Below are 27,636 nucleotides of genomic sequence, written 5' to 3'. Positions count from 1 at the left end.
TTGTTCGCAAGTCAAACCTAGTGTTTATCATCTCTGTTGCGTCTACGTACTTTCCTGCAATATTGAATCTCAATATTGATACGTAAGCATTCATATCTTATCTTTTATATATTAATAGTGTATCCATGTCTAGTGCTCAAGTATAAATGTTTATGCATGCTTGTATGCTTAATTTCGTCGTTAAACAGTTTATTATGAATCATGAATTAAATACATATATTACTGGTAAAAGATATATGATATACATGTTTTTGAAAAGCTGGCGAAAAATCAATAACTTTTCATTTAGATATCGAATAGTTTCGATGAACGGATTAAAAGATATGATCAACTGAATTATGATTGACATTAATTGGAATTGCTCTTGAATCTGCAATTGATATTTAAACAATTTGTTTGTAAGATTAATAAATTGGATTTTTGAATATTACCAGTCGAATAAATGAATCCTTATATAAAACACGTCTCGTTTTGTTAAGCAACTGTCAAAATTGACTTTTTGAAATGACCGTGGATAACTATTGTATGTCGATCTCGAGCATTAGGATTGTGATACACTATGACCTGACCTAGCTTGATAGACATTTATTGACCAACATATGTTATCTAGGTTGAGATCTACAATTATTTGGTAATCCGAGTTTCGGTCACATTACGATGAACAACTTTATGTGCTGCTAAGGTGAGTTTCATTTGCTCCCTTTTTAATTGCTTTTGCAATCTATATTTTTGGGCTGAGAATACATGCACTTTATTTTAAACGCAATGGATACAAGTACATACTAAATTCTACACCGAGTTTGAACCGAAAATCCCTTAGCTTTGGTAACTAGTAACTACCAGTTATAAGAACTGGTGAGCGCGAGTAGTAGTATATGGATCCATAGGGCTTGATATCCCCGTCCGAGCTAGAGCGCTAACCTTTTAACGGACGTATGCTATTTGAGAAACGTACACGTTGGTTTGCATGTATTATTAAGATGATTATACGAAGAGTACAAATTATATATACGTTAAGTTTGGTTACCAGAGTGCTCAATCTTGTAGAATATTTTGATAAACGTTTCTGGATGAAACAACTGAAATCTTGTGGTCCACCTTTATATACAGATTATGCGAAACACTAAAACTATGAACTCACCAACCTTTGTGTTGATACTTGTTAGCGTGTTGATACTTGTTAGCATGTTTATTCTTAGGTTTCTAGAAGTCTTCCGCTGTTTGCTTATATGTTAGACAAGCTATGTGCATGGAGTCTTACATGACATATTTATCAAGGAAATGTTGCATTCACCAAATCATCACCATGTATCTTATTTCGACTGCATTGTCAACGGAAGTATCATTGTAAACTATTATATTACGGTGATTGTCTATATGTAGAAATCATCAGATGTCGAAAACCTTTGATTTAAATATTCATTTATGGTGTGCCTTTTCAAAAGAATGCAATGTTTACAAAACATATCATATAGAGGTCAAATACCTAGCAATGAAATCGATGAATGACGTGTTCGTCCATATGAATTTGGAGCGATCGTCACAGAAGAGGACTTAGATTATGGTGTTGCAGTTCAAGGTTTGTTTGATGCGGAACCGGTTGCCGATAAGCTAGAAGGAAGGGGTAAGCTTTGTTTTTTCGAGGAATTAGCAAGACAAGGTTTGATCCCTCCATCTTTAGGAACTCTCGTCGTTAACGGTTCATCGAATGTGTTGACATATTCCTTCAACACGGTCGTATCCAGTGAGGTTAATGATTCTGGCCCAAGTCGTGTTCCAAGTCCGCTAAGCGTATGTCGGTGGTTGAGTAGTCTAGTTGTTGGTTTGGGGTACCATAAGTTGTCGATCTCTATTATTTGTATCTTTATGTTGGTTTTCGTTTATTCTGGTTGTTAGTGGTTCGACTCATGGTTAGTTTGTTTTGTTTTCGTTTAGTGTGGCTTGGTTAGTTTTAGTCTGTGAGCCTCAGTTGCGGAGCCATGTGTTACCCACTGGGTGCACATGACCCCATCGAAATATGCACAGTTTATATATTTTCCACTGAAAAATTAGACATCTTGATACTTTGCATGAATGGTTTTTACTCAAATCTTTGAAAATAGGTGCATGTGTTCGATTCTTTTAGCAATCATATTTTATATTACTATTATTATCATTAAAATAGCCAATAACATACACACCAATTGACTTTTTCATGTATTTGTTTATTACTCGCTTTGTAATCAAATGATACATATCATTGTATTTTTAATAATAGTTTTTCATACATTCATCGATATTTAGTGACACCAATGATAAAATTTTCTGACTTCGCCACTGGACTGAGCCTTTCCGCTTATTGCTTGTATTTTTGGTTAATTCTTGTCTATTTTCGAGAAAAGAAATCGTTTAATAGTAACTGTTTTTTCGCGAAAAAAATTCATTTGTTTTTTTTTTTAAACAACAGTACGGGATCACCCAGGGGGACATAACCACCCACGCGTTCATCTCCCTGAAGTTGTATAACCCGCCCCCAACTGCTGCCTAAGAGGAGACCCGACTCAATCCGAGGACATGGGCGGTAAAATCCCCTCCCCCACTGCCCCCGCAACGCGATGTGCGGAAGGCCCTTGAATGGAATTCAAGGGTAAAGGGGAACCTTGTGTACAATGTTGCACCCCACAAGAGTCGAACTCCCGACCTCTCGCTAAGAGAGACAGATCACTACAACATGAACTACAACACAAGGTTATATCCATTTGTTTATATCTGTTTATTCACAAGATTGTTGATGTTAATTTAGCAATTTAATAAACAGATTCTAAAATGAACATAGAACAATAATTTTCAATTGTAATTTCTTAAACTTCATTTTTTGTGATGCATTAATTTATATACTCTGTATTCGTTAGCGTGTGTTCATTTATTCATGGTTCTTACTGAACATAGATAAGAAAATTAGTTAGTTTATCCGTTCTTAATCAAATAGTGTGTAATCGATTTTATGATATGGAAGATGATGTAAAAAATTACAATGATGTTAAGTAAATAAAAACATTACCTAATTAACAAATCACTAGTTATGTTTCAAAGGGCAAGGATATATTTATGCATGGCAAACGGGTCGGATTGGATCGAGACCCAAATGGGTTTGGGTTGAAACAGGTCATGAGTTAAAACGGATCAAGATTTAAATGGGTCAAACGGGTTGGGTCGGGACGTGGGCTGGTTGGGTCTGAGTGGGTCGAGACCCAAACGGGTTGGGTCGGGTCGAGAACCATTTTGTTCAATAAAATATTACTTTTAAATATTTTTTTTATCATTTTTACCCACTTTTTTATTTTTATTATTTTATTATTTTTTATTTTATTTTGAAAAATTACATCGTGCAACTAAAATTCACAATTTTACAACTCGACCCGTTGGACCCATATACAAGACCCGTTGGACCCGTCCCCATTTGTTGGACTTGGTGGATTTGAACATGATCGACCCATTTCTTATTTTTTGTCTAAGACACAATATGTTTTAAAAAACACTCATTGGACAAATTTTTAGGGATATGAATCTCAAAAACTGAAAACTTTACAACTCAACCTGTTTGACCCATATGAAAGACCCATTAGACTCAAATTAATTATAATAATTTAATATTTTCTCAATCAATTGCTAGTATGATTTATTATTTCATAATTCCTTCTCCTAAAGATTCGCTAAATCAAATATATAATAAAAAATAATAATATTATTTTCAACAATTATTTGCTTCCTTTTCGTTATAACTATATATTAATCTTGATGAAACTGGTACTTTTCGCGACGACAAAACTGTAAATACCTCCAACTTCAGTAGTATTTTGGTAATTTGATTTTTTTAAGGCTCTCAATATTTCTTATAACTTTTTATTCACTTCTTTTTTCCTTTATTTTTCATTCTTTTATTTTTTAAACGTTTGATTAATCGGTCGTTACCCTTTTTTATGTTGAATTAACTGACCATTAACCGACCAAAACTTCTCCGCAGTAAAGATAATTTTTACAACTTTTTTTTTTCACTTCCTATTAATTCTTAATTTATTTTTTAAACGTTTAATTACCTAACTGTTAATTATTTTTTATAAACATTCAATTAATCGATCGTTAATCGACCAAAAATTCTCTCATGCGAAACACGAGTTTTTTTATCCTCGTTGATACAAAAGCAATAACTATTATACTTTAGATTTTTCGAACGACAGTTCTTAAAATGATAAAAAAGAAAAAGAAAAAAAAAGACTCGTTTTGTAATTTTCACATACTTGGGGTATAAAATGTAAATTTTCAGAATTGATAATCATAGATGTCAACTATGGGCCGAATATCAGGTTTCCACATATCCAAATACTACTACTACTAATACCGTCGATACTCGTGGCTTAAAAACAGAACAAACAAATACGTCTGGTATTTTCGTCGAACACCTCACACTCACAGGCCCTTTTCTTCATCCTTCAATATTTTAATATTAAATAGTAATTAAATTAATTTTTTCTCACAAAAAGCAAATCAGCTTCAGGAATCATATGTTAGTTCGCTAACGGATTGTTTGGATTATTATTATTATGATGTTTTCAAGACTAGGTCGGTCAATTTCACGATCATCTCGTTCTAGGGTAAGCTTCTGAAATTAGACGCATTTTTTGATTGTTTAAAGCATAATTGTTTTTTTTTTTTTTTTTTATGTTAATTTGTATCAATTGGTGGTTATGTAGAATGTTTTGGGTTGTGCAAATGGCGGAAGATTGCAGATTTTGACTGATTATGATCAATCTCGGTATATCGGAAACGGATATGAGAAATTAGGGTTTTTGAAGCGTTATTTAGGTTCATTAGCTGCTAATAGTAATAAAGATATCAATGGTTCTTCATTCTCTAAGATGTATATTTCTGATTTAAATAATGTTATTGCAAACCCTAAGTTTCGAAGGTTCTTCTGCAGTGAAGCTCCTAAGAAAAAAAGTAAGATTTTAGCTATTTTTTTCTTTGTATTTCTGTTTCTGTTACTGTTTGAAGCTATGAAGCTAATTCTATAAGAAATCTGTCAACCTTATTTGCGAAAGCCGAGTATTCGAGCAGTTATATATATATTGGTCTATGTATTATTTGCCTTTGATGCGTTTTCGAATAATTGTTCAGATTATGAGAACTTCTACCCCAAGGAAAAGAAGGAAACACCAAAGGGGAATAACCAGAAATCTGAATCTAAAGGTTGGTTACCTTGAATTTTATCTCGTGTGTATGTCAAGATTGATTTGTACTTTGAATGAGTTTTGTTTTCTTGGTCTCTATGTCTGTGCAAAATACATGATAAAGTTGCTAGAGATAGATTTGATAGGCATGTAAATTTGTTGATGTTTATCAACATATTGTTGGTGCTCTTACTTTTATATACTAAAAATTTCTGCTTTTGTATTTTGGTCTCCCAGGTGTAATACTATATAGTAATTTACTGATCTTTCAGGTTGATTGGTGCAAAATAATAGAAGTATTGCTTTGTTATGCTAATTGACCTAATAGACACCTAATTGAGTCATTGACTATTTTTTACATTGAAGGTTCATATTGAATATGACAAATTGGTCATCTAGTCTGTAGATCTACTGTTAGCTCCGGCTTTGTTTTGCAATAACCTGTGATGAAATTATGGTACAGTCTCAGATTGTTAGTAAATACTAAAGTTTAAGTACTATGTTAATATTGCGTAAGGGATTATATATATGACATCTATAAGGGATGTCATATTACCTTCTATGAATTCAAGGTGAATTCATCTTCTTTTTAGCAATAAATGGAGCTATGATATTCGCATAATCAGCATGATATTGTGGTTTTAACAAGACATATTAAATATTAAATTATTAGTATCTACTTGATGTTTGAAATACGCACACACTAACTTTATGCATTATATAGAGGAATCGAGCACAGAAGACGAGGGGAGTTTCTTTCCAAAGCAATTTAACTTCCAAATACCTATCCCTTTACTAGTGATTGGATTGTTACTCTTTTCATCACTCTCTTTTGGTCCTCGTGAACAGAAACAGGTTAGCAGTTTTGATACTGGATTTATTTTGTTGCTTTTTTCTGTTTTGTAGGCCTCAAAGATGTGGTGACTTGTTATAAAATTTTATTTCTTATAATGGGTATAAGATAAATATATAAACTACTAAGTTTTCATATCTTTTATTTTGTTGCAGATTAGTTTCCAGGAGTTCAAGAACAAGCTTCTGGAACCAGGCTTGGTGGATCATATTGTCATTTCTAATAAATCAGTTGCAAAAGTATATGTGAGAAACATACCACGTAATCAATCAACTGATGGATCCATTGAAGGATCTTCAATTGATTCACCTGCAAGAGTGAATACAAGTCAGTACAAATATTACTTTAATATTGGGAGCGTCGAATCTTTTGAGGAAAAACTAGAGGAAGCTCAAGAGGCACTTGGAATTGATTCTCATGATTATGTTCCTGTCACATATGCATCTGAAATGGTCTGGTATCAAGAAATTATGCGATTTGCACCGACACTTTTGTTATTGGGTTCTCTTTGGTACATGAGCCGGAGAATGCAAGGTGGATTAGGTGTTGGAGGTGGTGGTGGAAAAGGTGCCCGTGGAATATTCAATATCGGAAAAGCCCATATCAATAAAGTTGATAAGAACGCCAAGAATAAGGTGATTGTTCAATCTTAATCCTGTATATAATTTCTTTAGCGTAATAATTTATGCTTCTCCATAGTTTTGATACAATTAGGGTTTTTTGATTCGTGTTTTGAAACGCTTAGTGTGGACAAATAGAGTCTTTATCACCTTTTATGTTACTGTTTGATCATAAAAAATGCAAGTAAATTAATTGATTACTCTAATATAACGTGAGAAAATTATTGTACTGTTTCGCAATATATAATTCATTGGTTTTTTTTTTTTTTTTTTTTTTTTTTTGTGTGTTCGTCAAACACATATGCAGTTGATTATCTAAAAATTACAATTTGGACACCAAAAAGCTTCCAGCTTTAGTAACTTGCTCCAAACAAATACTAACTTTTCTTTATTTATGTTGTATAATAACTTATTATGTATATATTCTCTTGCTATATGTAACCAAACAATACCATAATACAATATATTTTTTTAATATCCTCTTATCAGGTTTTCTTTAATGATGTTGCTGGCTGTGACGAAGCAAAACAAGAAATTATGGAGTTTGTTCACTTCCTCAAGAACCCAAAGAAATACGAAGAACTCGGAGCTAAAATTCCAAAAGGTGCTCTATTGGTGGGCCCACCAGGGACCGGAAAAACCCTTTTAGCTAAAGCAACTGCTGGAGAATCTGGTGTGCCATTTCTCTCAATATCTGGATCCGATTTCATGGAAATGTTTGTCGGTGTGGGCCCATCTAGGGTCAGAAACTTGTTCCAAGAGGCTAGACAGTGTGCACCTAGTATCATATTCATTGATGAAATTGATGCAATTGGTCGTGCAAGAGGACGTGGTGGTTTTTCGGGGTCAAACGATGAGCGTGAAAGTACTCTTAACCAGCTGCTTGTTGAAATGGACGGGTTCGGCACCACTGCTGGGGTGGTTGTTCTTGCCGGGACTAATAGACCCGATATTTTAGATAAAGCTCTGTTAAGACCTGGAAGATTTGATAGACAAATAAGTATTGATAAACCGGATATTAAAGGGCGTGAGCAGATATTTCAGATTTATTTGAAGAAATTGAAGCTTGATAATGAACCGTCTTATTTTTCTCAGAGATTAGCTGCGTTAACTCCAGGGTTTGCGGGTGCTGATATTGCAAATGTTTGCAATGAAGCAGCTTTGATTGCTGCTAGAGGTGAGCAGACAAAGATAACTATGGAACATTTTGAGGGAGCCATTGATAGGATCATTGGTGGGCTCGAGAAGAAGAACAAGGTATAACATAACCATGTTTGATTTGATATGCATAATGCTTAGTTGTGGTGATTTTAACTTATTTGCTTTTGAATGCGTCACACCGAGATTTTTTCTTACACACACGACTCAGCATCAACCATCACTAGATAGCCTAGTGGTTGGGGCCCTCAGTTCCTTGCGAGAGGTCTCAGGTTCGAATCTTGTCTAGGACGAATATTTAGTGGTGGTCAGGGATGGGTTGGAAACAGGGAAATTCTACTAGGATGTGTACATCCGGGGTCGGATTACTCGCCCTCCCGGGTAGCCGAACACGCAAAACCTTTGACCTTTTACCCTTTTAATCTTTTGCACACGACTCAACATCCACTAATTAATCATATCCAAACAAAAAAAGTGTGTTGAAGTTGAAATTAGCTTTATAATGTTATGTTAGGCACGATGACATGTTACACGCGCAGGGGCGGATCTATAACCATGGGAGTGGTTGCACTTGCAACCACTCAAATATGCTCGTATAGTATAAAATTTGTTAGGTTTTTGTTGGACTTCAGTGAGTGCTACCACTAAAATTTTGTGTGTGCAACCCAATTGTAAACAAAAGAAGCGATGGTTATAAACACAAATTAAAATTCAAGAAGAATTTAAGTTAAGATGAAAAATTGAAGTAGTTGCAGGTTTGTTAATGGAAGTTCTTCCTGGGTTAGAAAGAAATGGGAAAAAATATAAAGTTGTGGGGAAGACCAACTTTAGATGGCCCGCCACTTTCTCTTTTCTTGAACTCGTATTAGATATTCACTTTCTTAATTTACTTTTTTTTTTTAACAACATATATCAAATACTTCATCAATTCAATTTCACCCTTATTTAAATTTTCTATTTAACCCTCAATTCACTAATTTTTTTTTTGAATAACAAAACTTTTTTTAAACGAGCCACCCTCTGTCCCTCTAACAAATTAATATTATTATAATATAATATTATTAATATTACAACAACAACAACAACAGTACCCAATCCCACGAATGTAGGGTATGGGGTATTAATATTATATATTTTTTATACTATTAATATTAATATTATTATAATAATAATAATATTTTTATTATATTACTATTATTTATTATTAATTAATTAATTATTATTATTTTGTGCTACCACTGGCTAAGACTTCTAGATCCGCCACAGTACACGCGGGGGTGCGTGAATCGATGCACGCACATGTGCATACACACACATCACATATGCGCATATACATATACATTCACATGTATCTACACACATACAAGCATACACACCTATACAAATAGACACATATACACTTATAGACACATCTACACATACAGACACATATACATATTGACACATGTATACATTTCAAATATATTTTTAGAGCATATATTCTCGTATATATTGTTTTAGTAAAACATTCATTTTATTATTTTAATTATGAAGATTGTGAAGCTATATGTAATGTGTTAACTATTTTTAGGAAGTAGAAAAATGGACTAACAGTGGTTATGGGTCAGTTAAACCTGACAAACAAAACCCATATTGACCCTTTAAACTACACATATTTCTACCTTTACTAATAATCTTGTTAATGAGACAGGTGATAAGCAAGCTAGAACGGAGGACTGTAGCTTATCATGAAGCGGGTCATGCGGTTGTGGGTTGGTTTTTGGAACACGCAGAACCATTGTTGAAAGTGACTATTGTTCCACGTGGTACAGCAGCTTTAGGTTTTGCTCAATATGTTCCAAGTGAGAACTTACTCATGACCAAGGAACAGCTTTTTGACATGACTTGCATGACGCTTGGTGGCCGAGCTGCTGAACAAGTAATGTTTTTACACACTTTTTTATATACGACTAAAAAACATGACATGCATTACTTTTGTCTTTTGAACCACTCGTGTTGTAGGTATTGAGCTTATGATTATTTCTCAATTTCAGGTTCTCATTGGAAAGATTTCAACGGGAGCACAAAACGACTTAGAGAAGGTAACAAAAATGACATACGCTCAAGTTGCCGTCTACGGCTTCAGTGAAAAAGTGGGTCTTCTCTCGTTCCCTCAAAGGGAAGACGGTATGGAGATGACCAAACCGTACAGCAACAAAACTGGAGCCATTATCGACACTGAAGTTCGAGAATGGGTCAACAAGGCGTACAAACGAACAGTCTCACTTGTTGAAGAACACAAAGAGAAACTTTCTCAAATTGCTGAACTTTTGCTCCAAAAAGAAGTCCTCCACCAAGATGATTTGCTTAAAGTATTAGGCGAACGACCATTTAAAGCACCTGAAATGACAAATTATGACAGGTTTAAGCTTGGGTTCGAGCAGGAAGATGGTAACGCGGGCCAGACTGAAGAGGGTGGGACCACTCAAGATAAAGGGTCACCGCCACCACTCGAGCCTGAAGTGGTCCCTGCGTAGAACGTTACGAAAGAGAGGTAAGAAAAGCTTAATTTGGAAAATACAGTTTCTCCCCATTTGGATTTTGGATTGAGATAGATTTGGGTGGAGATAAACAATTATCTGTGTATTCGGCAACATATTTAAGCTTTGCTTACGTGGCTTAATGTATAACCAAGTCGTACGGAATGCTGATGATACAAAAGGGTGTAAAGTTCATGTGCTGTTTTATTATTTCATAAGAATTTATTGTTCTCGGACTATGTATTGGTTCTGGCTGTCACATTGTCGATCATGTTTTAGACATTTATAAAACTAACATTTCCTGCATAAAGTTTGTCTAATCTAAAGTTTGATATAGACATTGATTTTTTTTTCTTTTTCTTTTTCTTTTTCTCTCAACACGTGTACTATATGGCTGTTGATTCGGGAGAGTTTTAGCATGCATTTCATAAAATTGAATGATTAAGCGCCGAATGATTTATAATTTGAATAACTCAAATGTTCTTAATTAAATTGCATTTGAATGTTAATAACATGTTTAATAATCATTTTAAACAAATAATGTTGATGAATACATTTGACATAGAGAGAAGTGATTCAATAACAGCCCTCAATACATTCAGCAAAACTATTTTGATATATGTGCTTAATGGTTAAGACTTAAGAGAGAATTTCAACTCCGAATGGTTAAACACTGAATACCGAATCATTCAACGTTATCTATTGTTCAGAGGCTAGCAACAAACGTATTAAATGCTAAATGGTTCAGAATTCAGGGATGAACCATTTAATACAAACGCACCCTTGGTATAATTTTTTGTGGTCTATTATTATAAATGTTTTGTTGCTTAATACAGATTTAGAAAGTTTCTTCATATCTCGACGTATGTACTTCACATGTAATAAAGGAATCAAAACTGGTCGCCCGATCATATTAAGCTTCTAACTTTACAATCGCTCCAATCTTTGCTGATAAATGTATGGTGTATTGAATAACTCAGGCTTTAAATTTATGTTGTGTATTTAGTTTTAATCTATGACTGGATTTTAGATGCTTACTGAATATTTACTATCGATTATTCAAACTTCAACTTTTTTTTTTTTTTTTTTTGTTAACACTTGAAATTTATCTTTCCTATAATCCTATTCAGGGGCGGATCTATGTTAACTCGAGTGGTAGCACGTGCTACCACTCAATCTAGTTGACGAAAGGTAAATTTTTCGGAGTTTTCTTTAATTATATGGAAGTGCAACCACTGGCAGAGCCACCATGGTGCAAGACAGGGGCGGATCTATGTTAACTCGAGTGGTAGCACGTGCTACCACTCAATCTAGTTGACGAAAGGTAAATTTTTCGGAGTTTTCTTTAATTATATGGAAGTGCAACCACTGGCAGAGCCACCATGGTGCAAGATGGGGTCACACATACTAAAATTTTAGTGATATATGTTTATATATATGGACTTGTGCAAAATAAGTTGAAAAGCCATTTTAATGGAGCTTTTAAAGTTGAAAATGGTGATATGGAAGTACCAGAAAGGAGACGACATATTAGCCCCACTATATTAAATATTTCGTGTTAAACCCCTGAATTTATTTATATAACTCAATAAGCACCCACTGGTTTCTATTATTTTTTTTTATTAGATGTCTCGTTAAAAACCTACCAACTTTTAGTTTAATACGGAGTAGTAATGTCAGTCAAATTTTCAATTTAACTTTTGTTGAGTCGTTTAATTTCATTTTTATGTAATGGACTTATGACATAACTAAAACCACGTATATATTAAATAAAATAAGCTACTTTATAAATTCTCTTTTGAATATTGGCAGGGGCGGATCTACAGTGTCCCCAGTGGTGGCACAGGACACCACTCAAATACGTGATCTAGTGGGAAAAAAATTAGGTTTTTCACTAGTGACACCAGTGGAAAATGGCCCATTGTGGGACTGAGCTACATAGGTGACGTCACTGAGCATCATTTCATCGAGAGAAATCAAAAATGGTTAGCTTGATTTCATGTATACATGCCATAAGTTGCAGGTTAAGAAACTGAGTAAGGAAGAAGATAATGTAAAAGAGGAAAGTATAAAGGTGGAGAGAGAATTGTGAATATGATAAAATATTTTTTGCAAATATTAGTTGTATAGTACAAGTAGTGAAGCATATGTTTATAAACATCCACGTATTTACTCTTTTGACACATTGTGTTGTTAAAGGTACTACTCCCTATATTGTTTTTTTTTTTTTAAAGATTTGTACTGTATTTGTATAGATGTGATTTAGACTTTAGAGTGGTCACTAGAGTATTTTCTAAAATTATATTACAGCCGTTAATTTTATCTTCTAAACTTATATTACACCTTAATTATTGAAAACAATACGAAAATGAGATATAAATAGATAAGGTTTTATACACCTCATGTCACTTGCTTATGATATTCATAGATAGTGGCATTTATTTATCCTCTAGATAAACCACAATAAAATACTCAAGATCGACTTTGCTAGTAGATAGTGTAAATTTTTGCCCCCTCGAATAAAATTTCTGAATCCACCATTGGTCATATAGTAAAAAAAAAAAATTGAATTTTTAAACAGTGACACCACTGACTGTCATTCCTAGATCCGCCACTGATCCTATTCCCTTTAGTTCAATGGGGGTAAGCTACAGATTTTTTATTCCCTTCTCGTTCGGATAAGATTATTCGTGTATGTGGAAGGTAAGCTCTTCAAGCCGGTTTCAAAGGATATGAAAGTTAGTACCGAGGTGGAGAAATGTAGTAAGTGCATATTTTTGGTGGGTTCAGATCGTTGCGGCTTCGTTGTTAGGTTAAAGTCGTGCCTTGTTGATTTGTTTCATTTAGTGCGCTTTGTTTTTGTTTTGTTGTTTAGCTTCTCCGCGACATTATGCTTTCGTGTTTGTGTTTGTTTGTCTTAGTTGTTGTGTTGTGTTTGCTAGGCTTGTCGCTGAATTGTTTACTAGATTTGTCGTTGTAATTATCGCTTTTTAGCAACAACAAAAAAAAAATCTACTCTAATACTAATGTCTGCTTTCTTATCATGTATTTTCTGTAACAAGAAATCCTTTATATACAAACACATTAGCTCCACATAGCAGGTAAACCACGAACATCGCAAACCCAGTGTAACACCGGCCATTTTTATTTTTTATTTTTTTAAATACACAGCGGAAGACTTTATTAACAAACACAATATAAGTCACGTCATTACGTTTAAGTTTACACAACGGTGTTACGTTATCACAAAACATTATTTATTCAAAAGTCCACATCAGAGTTGGGTTGTCAAACATGTCTTCTGCAATAGCACCCTTCCCGACTAGCAGTACCTAAACCTGCAAGGGGAGAATATGTGGGGGATTAGCGCACCGCTAAGTGAATGGAATCTATCTAACAGATATAGCTTAAGCCACACACAAGCTATATACATCAACAATACCTGCTAACTACCAACTAGCATACAAAAGACAATACGAGGATCGGCGGCTTGTACGAGCACACGACTCCCAGCTGATCGGGCCTGAGTCTACCGATAGTCCCTGCTACTCAATTAACAGTATAGTTATCCAGATGCAGGGGATGCATCATTCACACTATACTCCACAATTAGTAGCCTATGGACCCAACCTCCCCTAGGCACGGTTGACCTCATACGGACTCTAACCTCTCCTAGGCACGGTCTCGAGTCCCCAGTCTCCCTAGGCCCGACTGGTGCCATTCACACATTGTACACAAAATTCACATACAACATCAGGCAACGATATTATTCTAACATAGCAATTCCTACACTATGCATGGTAAAAGAGTCAACCACAGTAGCATGATATGCTACTTAAACTCTATCCGTAGATAGACCCACTCACCAATTACCAGCAACCGCTCAGTTATTATTTCTGAGCTTCCTCCTTATCCTTATCTCCCGAGAACAGCAAAAACCAAGTTAGAATAGTGTTCCCATCAAGATTAGACACACTGACAGCGAATTATAGCAAATTAGTAAAAAAAATGCGTCCGCTAAAATTTTCATGCTTAACACTTATGCACTTTCAAAATTTACATCCTGAACACCAAAATATAAACGGGCAGCATAACGGCTAGAAAAAGGCACTTTGGTAAAACATTCTGCCCTGTACACACAGTCGGTCGACTGACACTTACAGTCGGTCGACTGTCGACACAATCGGTCGACTGACCTGTCCAGTCGGTCGATTCATTGGGTAATACATCAATCGGCCGAAGGTAAATCTCAGTCGGTCGGTTCACTCGCCAGTCGGTCGGTTCACCCTCAGTCGGTCGACTGTCATCCGACAGTCGGCCGACTGTGTTCATCTTCCTCAGAAACTGAACAAAGGCTACGGACTTCACGATGAAATCCTCAAATCTCGATCTAGAGATCGTTTTAAACACCAAAATCGACTACCACTTGTTCACTACTTGTTATAGACTCAAAACCCACAACAATTTGACCATAACAACACTTAAATCACTTGTTTTGACACAAATTCAAGCTTTTTACAAAACTCACACAAAACCAAGAATTTAACAACGAATTGAACACAAAAACACATGTTACTTACCTTGATAGACTCAGTAATCTGTAAGAAACAAGATGGTATGAACAATTTGAGCTCTAGAACACAATTTAGGAATTAGGGTTTGGTTAGGTGGGAGGGATGAAGGTACGGTGTATTTTCTAAAAATGGGAAGAAAATGAGAAAGTGGCAGCTGGTATAACACTTAATTGTGTTATATCACAATACCTTTCAACACACGGGTATTTACCAGTTATCTGATATCTTTCGTACAGGATTAGGTAACCCAAACGAAGTCCAAATAAAATAATCAAACCTGTTCTGGGACCCTTGTCACAAACTGGACACAACACAAATATAATAAAACACTAATTAAATAAATAAAATAAAAGCACTTAAGACTAAGCACAAACTCTAAGGGCAAAATAGTTCACTTACAACTAGCCCGGGCTTCAGTCTGTTACAAATCCACCCCCCTTACGGAGATTCCGTCCTCGGAATCTGGTATTGGTCAAACAAATGAGGGTAACGATTTCTCATCAACTCTTCCGTTTCCCACGTAAGATTAGAACCCAAACTGTGTTTCCACTCGATCAACACCATCGGTATCTCTTTATTTCTCAACTTAGTCACCTTTCGGTCAACTACACGAACCGGCTCTTCCACCAATTTCTTATTCAAATCGACCCTGAAATCTTCTAAAGGAAGGAGTTGCGTTTCATCATCGACTTTACACTTACGAAGATAACACACGTTAAATGTATTATGAATACCGGCTAACTCTGGCGGAAGATCTAACACCACAGTCTGATCGTTCAACACTTCACTGATCGGAAACGGACCAATAAATCTTGGTGCTAACTTACCACGTTTACCGAATCTGATAACCCCTTTCCACGGCGAAACTTTCAGATACACTCGTTCACCCACATTAAAGGTTACCGGACGTCTACGCGGATCAGCATACATTTTCTGCCTATCTCTAGCGGCTTTCAACTTTTCTCTCGCAATTGCAACATTTTCGGCTGTCATTTGAACAATTTCGGGACCTGCAAACTGCTTCTCCCCGGCTTCTAACCAACAAGTCGGAGTTCTGCAACTACGACCGTACAACATTTCATAGGGCGGCATTCCTATACTCGAATGATATGAATTATTATACGCGAATTCGACCAACGGTAAATGTGTATCCCACGAACCACCGTATTCTAACACACAAGTCCTTAACATATCCTCCAAAGTCTGTATCGTTCTTTCACTCTGACCATCTGTCTGAGGATGATAAGCTGTACTTAAATTCACACGTGTACCCAAATTTTGTTGAAGACTGTTCCAAAAATTCGACACAAATCTGGAATCTCTGTCTGAAACGATCGATAACGGCACACCATGTCGACTAACTATTTCTTTCACATAAAAATTGGCTAACTCACTTAACGAAGCTGTCTCACGAGTAGCAAGAAAATGAGCACTTTTAGTTAGACGATCCACTATTACCCAAATCATATCGTGTCGTTTCTGAGTTCGAGGTAATTTGGTCACAAAATCCATCGTTATATGTTCCCATTTCCACTCTGAAATCTGTAACTGACGTAGCGAACCATAAGGTTTCTGATGTTCTGCCTTCACTTGAGCACAAATATGGCACTTTTCGACATATCGAGCGATATCTGTTTTCATTGTCGGCCACCAATACACTGCTTTCAAATCATGATACATCTTATTACTACCCGGATGTACTGTCAATTTGGATTTGTGAGCTTCTGTCATAATTAAATCCCTCAAATTTCCAAGCTTAGGTACCCAAGCACGATTGTTTAAAGTCTTTAGTCCACGTGAGTCATCACTTAAGTCCACTTTTCGTTTGATCATTTGTTCATATTTAATATGTTCGTCCTCCAAAGCACAGGCCTGAACGGTTCTTAAGCTGTTAATCAAATCTGAAGTTATATTCAAACGAAGGAATTTCACATTTTCACTTGACTTTTTACGACTTAGCGCATCTGCAACCACATTTGCCTTACCCGGATGATATTTAATTTCACAATCATAATCTTTGATCAACTCTTGCCACCGTCTCTGACGCATATTCAATTCTTTCTGTGAGAAGATATATTGCAGACTCTTATGATCTGTACAAATAACACAATGAGTTCCATACAAATAATGTCTCCACAGTTTCAAAGCAAACACTACTGCAGCCATTTCAAGATCATGCACCGGATAATTCTTCTCATGAACTTTCAACTGTCGCGAGGCGTAGGCGATTACCTTATCTCTCTGCATTAAGACACAACCCAACCCAGCATATGATGCATCACAGTATACCACGAAGTCGTCTGAACCTTCTGGTAAAGATAACACTGGTGCTTGACACAGTAGCTGTTTCAATATCTGAAAAGCCTTTTCCTGTTCATCAATCCATCGAAAAGTTATATCTTTACGAGTTAACTTAGTCAATGGACCTGCTATTTTAGAGAAATCTTTGATAAACCTGCGATAATAACCAGCCAATCCCAGAAAACTCTTAATCTCAGTCGGAGTCCTCGGAGAATTCCAATTCATTACCGCTTCTATCTTTGTCGGATCAACTTTTATACCCTCGGTACAAATCACATGACCCAAAAACTGCACTTCACGTAACCAAAATTCACACTTTGAAAATTTTGCAAATAGTTGCTCACGTTTTAACAAGTTTAAAACCAACCTCAGATGTTCAGCATGTTCACTCTCTGTTTTCGAATACACCAATATGTCATCAATAAACACAATCACAAACTTATCTAAGAATGGATGACACACTCTATTCATTAGATCCATGAAGACTGCTGGCGCATTCGTCAACCCAAAAGGCATGACAAGAAATTCATAATGACCATACCTTGTTCTGAACGCTGTTTTCGGTATATCTGATTCAGCAACACGAACCTGATGATATCCGGATCGTAAGTCTATCTTAGAAAAGAATGAAGCACCCTGTAACTGATCGAACAAATCATCTATTCGAGGTAACGGATACTTATTCTTCACAGTTCTTTTGTTCAATTCACGATAATCAATACACATACGCATTGACCCATCTTTCTTTTTAACAAACAATACCGGAGCACCCCACGGTGAAGAACTCGGTCGGATAAACCCACAATCTAATAGTTCTTGAATCTGTGACATCATTTCACGGATTTTAGATAGCGCTAATCGGTATGGAGCTTTTGCAACTGGAGTTGTTCCAGGAACCAACTCAATCTTATATTCGACTTCCCTTACCGGCGGCAGACCTGGTAACTCATCTGGGAACACTTCAGGAAATTCTGATACTACCGGAATATCGGCCACTGTTCTCTTTTCTTTCTCCGCAGCAATCACATACGCAAGAAACGAATCACAACCCTTTTCCATCGACTTTTTCGCTTTCATCATGGTTATCAACGGAAAATTATACCCGCCCCGCTCCCCCCGGGCCACAATACGGGTTCCATCGGTCAAACGAAAGGTAATCATTTTCCTATCGCACTTAATATTAGCCCTAAGCGAGCTCAGCCAATCCATTCCTAATACTACATCAAAGCTAGGAATAGATAACACTAAACAAGTTACCGGGAAAGACTTCCCTTCGATCTCTATACAAACCCCAGTCACATAGGTTGTGACGGGTGTGGTCTTACCATCAGCTACTTCTACACTAACCGGCTTGGGTAACACAGTAGCTGGTAAATTCAACTTAGCACAGAAATCTAGGGACATAAAACACCTATTGGCACCACAATCAAACAATACGCGAGCAGGTATTGAGTTGATTAGAAACATACCGGTGATTACTTCGTCGGTTGCCACAGCATTCTCAACCGACATCTGAAAAGCTCTAGCCTCTGCTGTTGGAGGATTCTTCCTCTTCTGCCCACTCAAGGCAGTTGATCCTCCGGCTGATGCCGAACGCGCCCCTGACCCTGCCCCGGAACTACCACTCTTAGACAGACAACTAATTGCACGATGCCCTGGTTTGTGACAACTCCAACACACACTATTCGGATACGGGCATGCTGAAGACTCATGCCCAACAACACCACACTTTAAGCATCTTCTTGTAGCCTCAGAACACTGACCACTGTGAGAAGATCGACACGTGTGACACCAATTCCCTTTACCTGATCCAGACCCAGAACTACTCTGACCACTTTTACCCTTCGATTTAAACCCACTAGACTTCTTGGATTTAGATCCTGATTGACCAGATACTTGCCCACCTTGTTGTAGCACATTACCAAACATTCTGTTTCTGGCGGCCTGAACATCACTTTCTACCATCTTAGCCATCACAACCGCTTGAGACAACGACGTAGCCGTTCTAACAAAAGTTCGGTACTCTGGCAAAATGATATTAACAAAATGTTGTATACGAGACGCTTCGTCTGGCACCCACTGTTGTACAAACCTTAGTTTATCCATATACTTCTCTACTACCTCGTCGATCGTCATTTGAGGTGTCATCTTCATTTCAAGAAACTCAGTCTTGATTCGGTTCATATCAAATGGATTACAATATTGTTCACACACCTTCCCATGAAACTGCTCCCATGTGATCATACTCACTTGCTCTTTTGGTATACTAGAAATCAAAGAATCCTACCAAATCATAGCCCTACCTTTCAACATTCGACTAGCATATGTCACTTTCAGCTCGGGTTCACACTGGCACGCTTCAAATACCCTTTCAACTTCTCGCAACCAATTGAGAGTTACAGTCGGATCAGTACTTCCAGAGAACTCGGAGGGTTTGCAATCACGGAAGTTCTTATACGTACATCTTTTGGGTGGTTGCATGTAAGGTTGATGGAACATTTGCATTTGGTATGGATTCATCATCATGGGATTTTGGTAAGTAAAATTGTTTTGTGGTGGCATATAATATTGGTTAGGTATTTGATTCTGAAACTGGTTCTGGTGCACATTAGGTATCGTTTGGGATTGCGCGATTGGGAATCCAGGTGGTGTATCATCATTTCCAGAATGCCTTGCCAATTCAAGCTCATTAATTTTGTCCTCAGCCTCTTTTAGCTTACTTTCTAATTGAAGGATGTAACTACTCTGATCATCATCAGACTCAACACCCTCTTCTGGTGCTCTAAATGTTCCGGGGTTAGATGGGCCAGTTGCGTTTCTATCAGCCATACCTGTGCTACAAAACAGCTCACACAAAAGCTTAGTGGATAACAGTTAGTTCAATCACAACTAACACACGTATATCCTATTTTCACTTAGCCCCCACTCCCACAGACATGTTTGACTTGCCTCAGGGTTTGGGAACAAAGTACGCGCACGCAATTGCTGCCAAACCATGCTCTGATACCAACTTGTAACACCGGCCATTTTTTTTTTTTAAATACACAGCGGAAGACTTTATTAACAAACACAATATAAGTCACGTCATTACGTTTAAGTTTACACAACGGTGTTATGTTATCACAAAACATTATTTATTCAAAAGTCCACATCAGAGTTGGGTTGTCAAACATGTCTTCTGCAATAGCACCCTTCCCGACTAGCAGTACCTAAACCTGCAAGGGGAGAATATGTGGGGGATTAGCACACCGCTAAGTGAATGGAATCTATCTAACAGATATAGCTTAAGCCACACACAAGCTATATACATCAACAATACCTGCTAACTACCAACTAGCATACAAAAGACAATACGAGGATCGGCGGCTTGTACGAGCACACGACTCCCAGCTGATCGGGCCTGAGTCTACCGATAGTCCCTGCTACTCAATTAACAGTATAGTTATCCAGATGCAGGGGATGTGAAATGTCCCGTTCTTATTGATTAAAAACGTTCCATATTAATTGATTTCGTTGCGAGGTTTTGACCTCTATATGAGACGTTTTTCAAAGACTGCATTCATTTTAAAACAAACCATAACTTTATTTCATCAATAAAGGTTTAAAAAGCTTTACGTAGATTATCAAATAATGATAATCTAAAATATCCTGTTTACACACGACCATTACATAATGGTTTACAATACAAATATGTTACAACAAAATAAGTTTCTTGAATGCAGTTTTTACACAATATCATACAAGCATGGACTCCAAATCTCGTCCTTATTTAAGTATGCGACAGCGGAAGCTCTTAATAATCACCTGAGAATAAACATGCTTAAAACGTCAACAAAAATGTTGGTGAGTTATAGGTTTAACCTATATATATCAAATCGTAACAATAGACCACAAGATTTCATATTTCAATACACATCTCATACATAGAGATAAAAATCATTCATATGGTGAACACCTGGTAACCGACAATAACAAGATGCATATATAAGAATATCCCCATCATTCCGGGACACCCTTCGGATATGATATAAATTTTGAAGTACTAAAGCATCAGGTACTTTGGATGGGGTTTGTTAGGCCCAATAGATCTATCTTTAGGATTCGCGTCAATTAGGGTGTCTGTTCCCTAATTCTTAGATTACCAGACTTAATAAAAAGGGGCATATTCGATTTCGATAATTCAACCATAGAATGTAGTTTCACGTACTTGTGTCTATTTTGTAAATCATTTATAAAACCTGCATGTATTCTCATCCCAAAAATATTAGATTTTAAAAGTGGGACTATAACTCACTTTCACAGATTTTTACTTCGTCGGGAAGTAAGACTTGGCCACTGGTTGATTCACGAACCTATAACAATATATACATATATATCAAAATATGTTCAAAATATATTTACAACACTTTTAATATATTTTGATGTTTTAAGTTTATTAAGTCAGCTGTCCTCGTTAGTAACCTACAACTAGTTGTCCACAGTTAGATGTACAGAAATAAATCGATAAATATTATCTTGAATCAATCCACGACCCAGTGTATACGTATCTCAGTATTGATCACAACTCAAACTATATATATTTTGGAATCAACCTCAACCCTGTATAGCTAACTCCAACATTCACATATAGAGTGTCTATGGTTGTTCCGAAATATATATAGATGTGTCGACATGATAGGTCGAAACATTGTATACGTGTCTATGGTATCTCAAGATTACATAATATACAATACAAGTTGATTAAGTTATGGTTGGAATAGATTTGTTACCAATTTTCACGTAGCTAAAATGAGAAAAATTATCCAATCTTGTTTTACCCATAACTTCTTCATTTTAAATCCGTTTTGAGTGAATCAAATTGCTATGATTTCATATTGAACTCTATTTTATGAATCTAAACATAAAAGTATAGGTTTATAGTCGGAAAAATAAGTTACAAGTCGTTTTTGTAAAGGTAGTCATTTCAGTCGAAAGAACGACGTCTAGATGACCATTTTAGAAAACATACTTCCACTTTGAGTTTAACCATAATTTTTGGATATAGTTTCATGTTCATAATAAAAATCATTTTCTCAGAATAACAACTTTTAAATCAAAGTTTATCATAGTTTTTAATTAACTAACCCAAAACAGCCCGCGGTGTTACTACGACGGCGTAAATCCGGTTTTACGGTGTTTTTCGTGTTTCCAGGTTTTAAATCATTAAGTTAGCATATCATATAGATATAGAACATGTGTTTAGTTGATTTTAAAAGTCAAGTTAGAAGGATTAACTTTTGTTTGCGAACAAGTTTAGAATTAACTAAACTATGTTCTAGTGATTACAAGTTTAAACCTTCGAATAAGATAGCTTTATATGTATGAATCGAATGATGTTATGAACATCATTACTACCTTAATTTCCTTGGATAAACCTACTGGAAAAGAGAAAAATGGATCTAGCTTCAATGGATCCTTGGATGGCTCGAAGTTCTTGAAGCAGAATCATGACACGAAAACAAGTTCAAGTAAGATCATCACTTGAAATAAGATTGTTATAGTTATAGAAATTGAACCAAAGTTTGAATATGATTATTACCTTGTATTAGAATGATAACCTACTGTAAGAAACAAAGATTTCTTGAGGTTGGATGATCACCTTACAAGATTGGAAGTGAGCTAGCAAACTTGAAAGTATTCTTGATTTTATGAAACTAGAACTTTTGGAATTTATGAAGAACACTTAGAACTTGAAGATAGAACTTGAGAGAGATCAATTAGATGAAGAAAATTGAAGAATGAAAGTGTTTGTAGGTATTTTTGGTCGTTGGTGTATGGATTAGATATAAAGGATATGTAATTTTGTTTTCATGTAAATAAGTCATGAATGATTACTCATATTTTTGTAATTTTATGAGATATTTCATGCTAGTTGCCAAATGATGGTTCCCACATGTGTTAGGTGACTCACATGGGCTGCTAAGAGCTGATCATTGGAGTGTATATACCAATAGTACATACATCTAAAAGCTGTGTATTGTACGAGTACGAATACGGGTGCATACGAGTAGAATTGTTGATGAAACTGAACGAGGATGTAATTGTAAGCATTTTTGTTAAGTAGAAGTATTTTGATAAGTGTATTGAAGTCTTTCAAAAGTGTATAAATACATATTAAAACACTACATGTATATACATTTTAACTGAGTCGTTAAGTCATCGTTAGTCGTTACATGTAAGTGTTGTTTTGAAACCTTTAGGTTAACGATCTTGTTAAATGTTGTTAACCCAATGTTTATAATATCAAATGAGATTTTAAATTATTATATTATCATGATATTATCATGTATGAATATCTCTTAATATGATATATATACATTAAATGTCTTTACAACGATAATCGTTACATATATGTCTCGTTTAAAAATCATTAAGTTAGTAGTCTTGTTTTTACATATGTAGTTCATTGTTAATATACTTTATGATATGTTTTCTTATCATAGTATCATGTTAACTATATATATATATCCATATATATGTCATCATATAGTTTTTACAAGTTTTAACGTTCGTGAATCACCGATCAACTTGGGTGGTCAATTGTCTATATGAAACATATTTCAATTAATCAAGTCTTAACAAGTTTGATTGCTTAACATGTTGGAAACATTTAATCATGTAAATATCAATCTCAATTAATATATATAAACATGGAAAAGTTCGGGTCACTACAGTACCTACCCGTTAAATAAATTTCGTCCCGAAATTTTAAGCTGTTGAAGGTGTTGACGAATCTTCTGGAAATAGATGCGGGTATTTCTTCTTTATCTGATCTTCACGCTCCCAGGTGAACTCGGGTCCTCTACGAGCATTCCATCGAACCTTAACAATTGGTATCTTGTTTTGCTTAAGTCTTTTAACCTCACGATCCATTATTTCGACGGGTTCTTCGATGAATTGAAGTTTTTCGTTGATTTGGATTTCATCTAACGGAATAGTGAGATCTTCTTTAGCAAAACATTTCTTTAAATTCGAGACGTGGAAAGTGTTATGTACAGCCGCGAGTTGTTGAGGTAACTCTAGTCGGTAAGCTACTGGTCCGACACGATCAATAATCTTGAATGGTCCAATATACCTTGGATTTAATTTCCCTCGTTTACCAAATCGAACAACGCCTTTCCAAGGTGCAACTTTAAGCATGACCATCTCTCCAATTTCAAATTCTATATCTTTTCTTTTAATGTCAGCGTAGCTCTTTTGTCGACTTTGGGCGGTTTTCAACCGTTGTTGAATTTGGATGATCTTCTCGGTAGTTTCTTGTATAATCTCCGGACCCGTAATCTGTCTATCCCCCACTTCACTCCAACAAATCGGAGACCTGCACTTTCTACCATAAAGTGCTTCAAACGGCGCCATCTCAATGCTTGAATGGTAGCTGTTGTTGTAGGAAAATTCTGCTAACGGTAGATGTCGATCCCAACTGTTTCCGAAATCAATAACACATGCTCGTAGCATGTCTTCAAGCGTTTGTATCGTCCTTTTGCTCTGCCCATCAGTTTGTGGATGATAGGCAGTACTCATGTCTAGACGAGTTCCTAATGCTTGCTGTAATGTCTGCCAGAATCTTGAAATAAATCTGTCATCCCTATCAGAGATAATAGAGATTGGTATTTCATGTCTGGAGACGACTTCCTTCAAATACAGTCGTGCTAACTTCTCCATCTTGTCATCTTCTCTTATTGGTAGGAAGTGTGCTGATTTGGTGAGACGATCAACTATTACCCAAATAGTATCAAAACCACTTGCAGTCCTTGGCAATTTAGTGATGAAATCCATGGTAATGTTTTCCCATTTCCATTCCGAGATTTCGGGTTGTTGAAGTAGACCTGATGGTTTCTGATGCTCAGCTTTGACCTTAGAACACGTCAAACATTCTCCTACGTATTTAGCAACATCGGCTTTCATACCCGGCCACCAAAAATGTTTCTTGAGATCCTTGTACATCTTCCCCGTTCCAGGATGTATTGAGTATCTGGTTTTATGAGCTTCTCTAAGTACCATTTCTCTCATATCTCCAAATTTTGGTACCCAAATCCTTTCAGCCCTATACCGGGTTCCGTCTTCCCGAATATTAAGATGCTTCTCCGATCCTTTGGGTATTTCATCCTTTAAATTTCCCTCTTTTAAAACTCCTTGTTGCGCCTCCTTTATTTGAGTAGTAATGTTATTATGAATCATTATATTCATAGATTTTACTCGAATGGGTTCTCTGTCCTTCCTGCTCAAGGCATCGGCTACCACATTTGCCTTCCCCGGGTGGTAACGAATCTCAAAGTCGTAATCATTCAATAATTCAATCCACCTACGTTGCCTCATATTCAGTTGTTTCTGATTAAATATGTGTTGAAGACTTTTGTGGTCAGTATATATAATACTTTTGACCCCATATAAGTAGTGCCTCCAAGTCTTTAATGCAAAAACAACCGCGCCTAATTCCAAATCATGCGTCGTATAATTTTGTTCGTGAATCTTCAATTGTCTAGACGCATAAGCAATCACCTTCGTTCGTTGCATTAATACACAACCGAGACCTTGCTTTGATGCGTCACAATAAATCACAAAATCATCATTCCCTTCAGGCAATGACAATATAGGTGCCGTAGTTAGCTTTTTCTTCAATAACTGAAACGCTTTCTCTTGTTCATCATTCCATTCAAATTTCTTCCCTTTATGCGTTAATGCAGTCAAGGGTTTTGCTATTCTGGAAAAGTCTTGGATGAACCTTGTGTAGTAACCACCTAGTCCTAAAAACTGGCGTATGTGTTTCGGAGTTTTCGGGGTTTCCCACTTTTCAACAGTTTCTATCTTTGCCGGATCCACCTTAATACCTTCTTTGTTCACTATGTGACCGAGGAATTGAACTTCTTCCAACCAAAATGCACACTTTGAAAACTTAGCGTACAATTCTTCCTTCCTCAATACTTCTAACACCTTTCTCAAATGTTCACCGTGTTCTTGGTCATTCTTTGAGTAAATAAGTATGTCATCAATGAAAACAATGACAAACTTGTCAAGGTATGGTCCACACACTCGGTTCATAAGGTCCATGAACACAGCTGGTGCATTAGTTAAACCAAACGGCATGACCATAAACTCGTAATGACTGTAACGTGTTCTGAAAGCAGTCTTTGGAATATCATCTTCTTTCACCCGCATTTGATGATACCCGGAACGTAAGTCAATCTTTGAATAAACAGACGAGCCTTGTAGTTGATCAAATAAGTCGTCGATTCTCGGTAGTGGGTAGCGGTTCTTGATGGTAAGTTTGTTCAACTCTCGGTAGTTGATACACAACCTGAATGTACCATCTTTCTTCTTGACAAACAAAACAGGAGCTCCCCACGGTGATGTGCTTGGTCGAATGAAACCATGCTCTAAAAGTTCTTGTAATTGGCTTTGCAGTTCTTTCATCTCGCTGGGTGCGAGTCTGTAAGGAGCACGAGCTATTGGTGCAGCTCCTGGTACAAGATCTATTTGAAATTTAACGGATCGATGTGGGGGTAATCCCGGTAATTCTTTCGGAAATACATCGGGAAATTCTTTTGCAATGGGAACATCATTGATGCTCTTTTCTTCAGTTTGTATTTTCTCGACGTGTGCTAGAACAGCATAGCAACCTTTTCTTATTAGTTTTTGTGCCTTCAAATTACTAATAAGATGTAGCTTCGTGTTGCCCTTTTCTCCGTACACCATTAAGGGTTTTCCTTTTTCTCGTATAATGCGAATTGCATTTTTGTAACAAACGATCTCCGCTTTCACTTCTTTCAACCAGTCCATACCGATTATCACATCAAAACTCCCTAACTCTACTGGTATCAAATCAATCTTAAATGTTTCGCTAACCAGTTTAATTTCTCGATTCCGACATATATTATCTGCTGAAATTAATTTACCATTTGCTAATTCGAGTAAAAATTTACTATCCAAAGGCGTCAATGGACAACTTAATTTAGCACAAAAATCTCTACTCATATAGCTTCTATCCGCACCCGAATCAAATAAAACGTAAGCAGATTTATTGTCAATAAGAAACGTACCCGTAACAAGCTCCGGGTCTTCCTGTGCCTCTACCGCATTAATATTGAAAACTCTTCCACGGCCTTGTCCATTCGTGTTCTCCTGGTTCGGGCAATTTCTAATAATGTGGCCTGGTTTTCCACATTTATAACAAACTACATTGGCATAACTTGCTCCGACACTACTTGCTCCGCCATTACTCGTTCCGACACCATTTGTTCCTTTCGTTCTATTAACCCCTGGTCCGTAGACCTCACACTTCGCCGCGCTATGACCATTTCTTTTACACTTGTTGCAAAATTTGGTGCAGAACCCCGAGTGATTCTTTTCACACCTTTGGCATAGCTG

The 27,636-nt window shown here is 36.4% G+C and overlaps 1 protein-coding gene across 1 annotated transcript; it reads left to right on the top strand.

Moving 5' to 3' along the window:
* Positions 1 to 4,389: 4,389 nt before the first annotated feature.
* Positions 4,390 to 10,706, top strand: LOC139873260 (ATP-dependent zinc metalloprotease FTSH 3, mitochondrial-like). The gene is made up of 8 exons (XM_071861195.1): positions 4,390 to 4,631; positions 4,731 to 4,977; positions 5,155 to 5,226; positions 5,932 to 6,062; positions 6,216 to 6,695; positions 7,170 to 7,937; positions 9,529 to 9,756; positions 9,872 to 10,706. The coding sequence occupies exons 1-8, from the start codon at positions 4,581 to 4,583 to the stop codon at positions 10,352 to 10,354; spliced, it is 2,460 nt and encodes an 819-aa protein (XP_071717296.1). The 5' UTR covers positions 4,390 to 4,580; the 3' UTR covers positions 10,355 to 10,706.
* Positions 10,707 to 27,636: the final 16,930 nt, after the last annotated feature.

Source organism: Rutidosis leptorrhynchoides, chromosome 10 (assembly GCF_046630445.1).
Source record: "Rutidosis leptorrhynchoides isolate AG116_Rl617_1_P2 chromosome 10, CSIRO_AGI_Rlap_v1, whole genome shotgun sequence".
In the NCBI taxonomy this organism is placed as follows: Eukaryota; Viridiplantae; Streptophyta; class Magnoliopsida; order Asterales; family Asteraceae; genus Rutidosis; species Rutidosis leptorrhynchoides.
Note: the sequence above shows the minus strand (reverse complement) of the source record. Positions and strands in the feature narration are given on the sequence as shown.

Coding starts and splice junctions, on each gene's coding strand:
- LOC139873260 (XM_071861195.1), top strand. CDS start 4,581: ATGATGTTTTCAAGACTAGGTCGGTCAATTTCACGATCATCTCGTTCT. Junction 4,978..5,154: donor TGAAGCTCCTAAGAAAAAAA/GTAAGATTTTAG, acceptor ATAATTGTTCAG/ATTATGAGAACTTCTACCCC. Junction 7,938..9,528: donor GGCTCGAGAAGAAGAACAAG/GTATAACATAAC, acceptor TTAATGAGACAG/GTGATAAGCAAGCTAGAACG.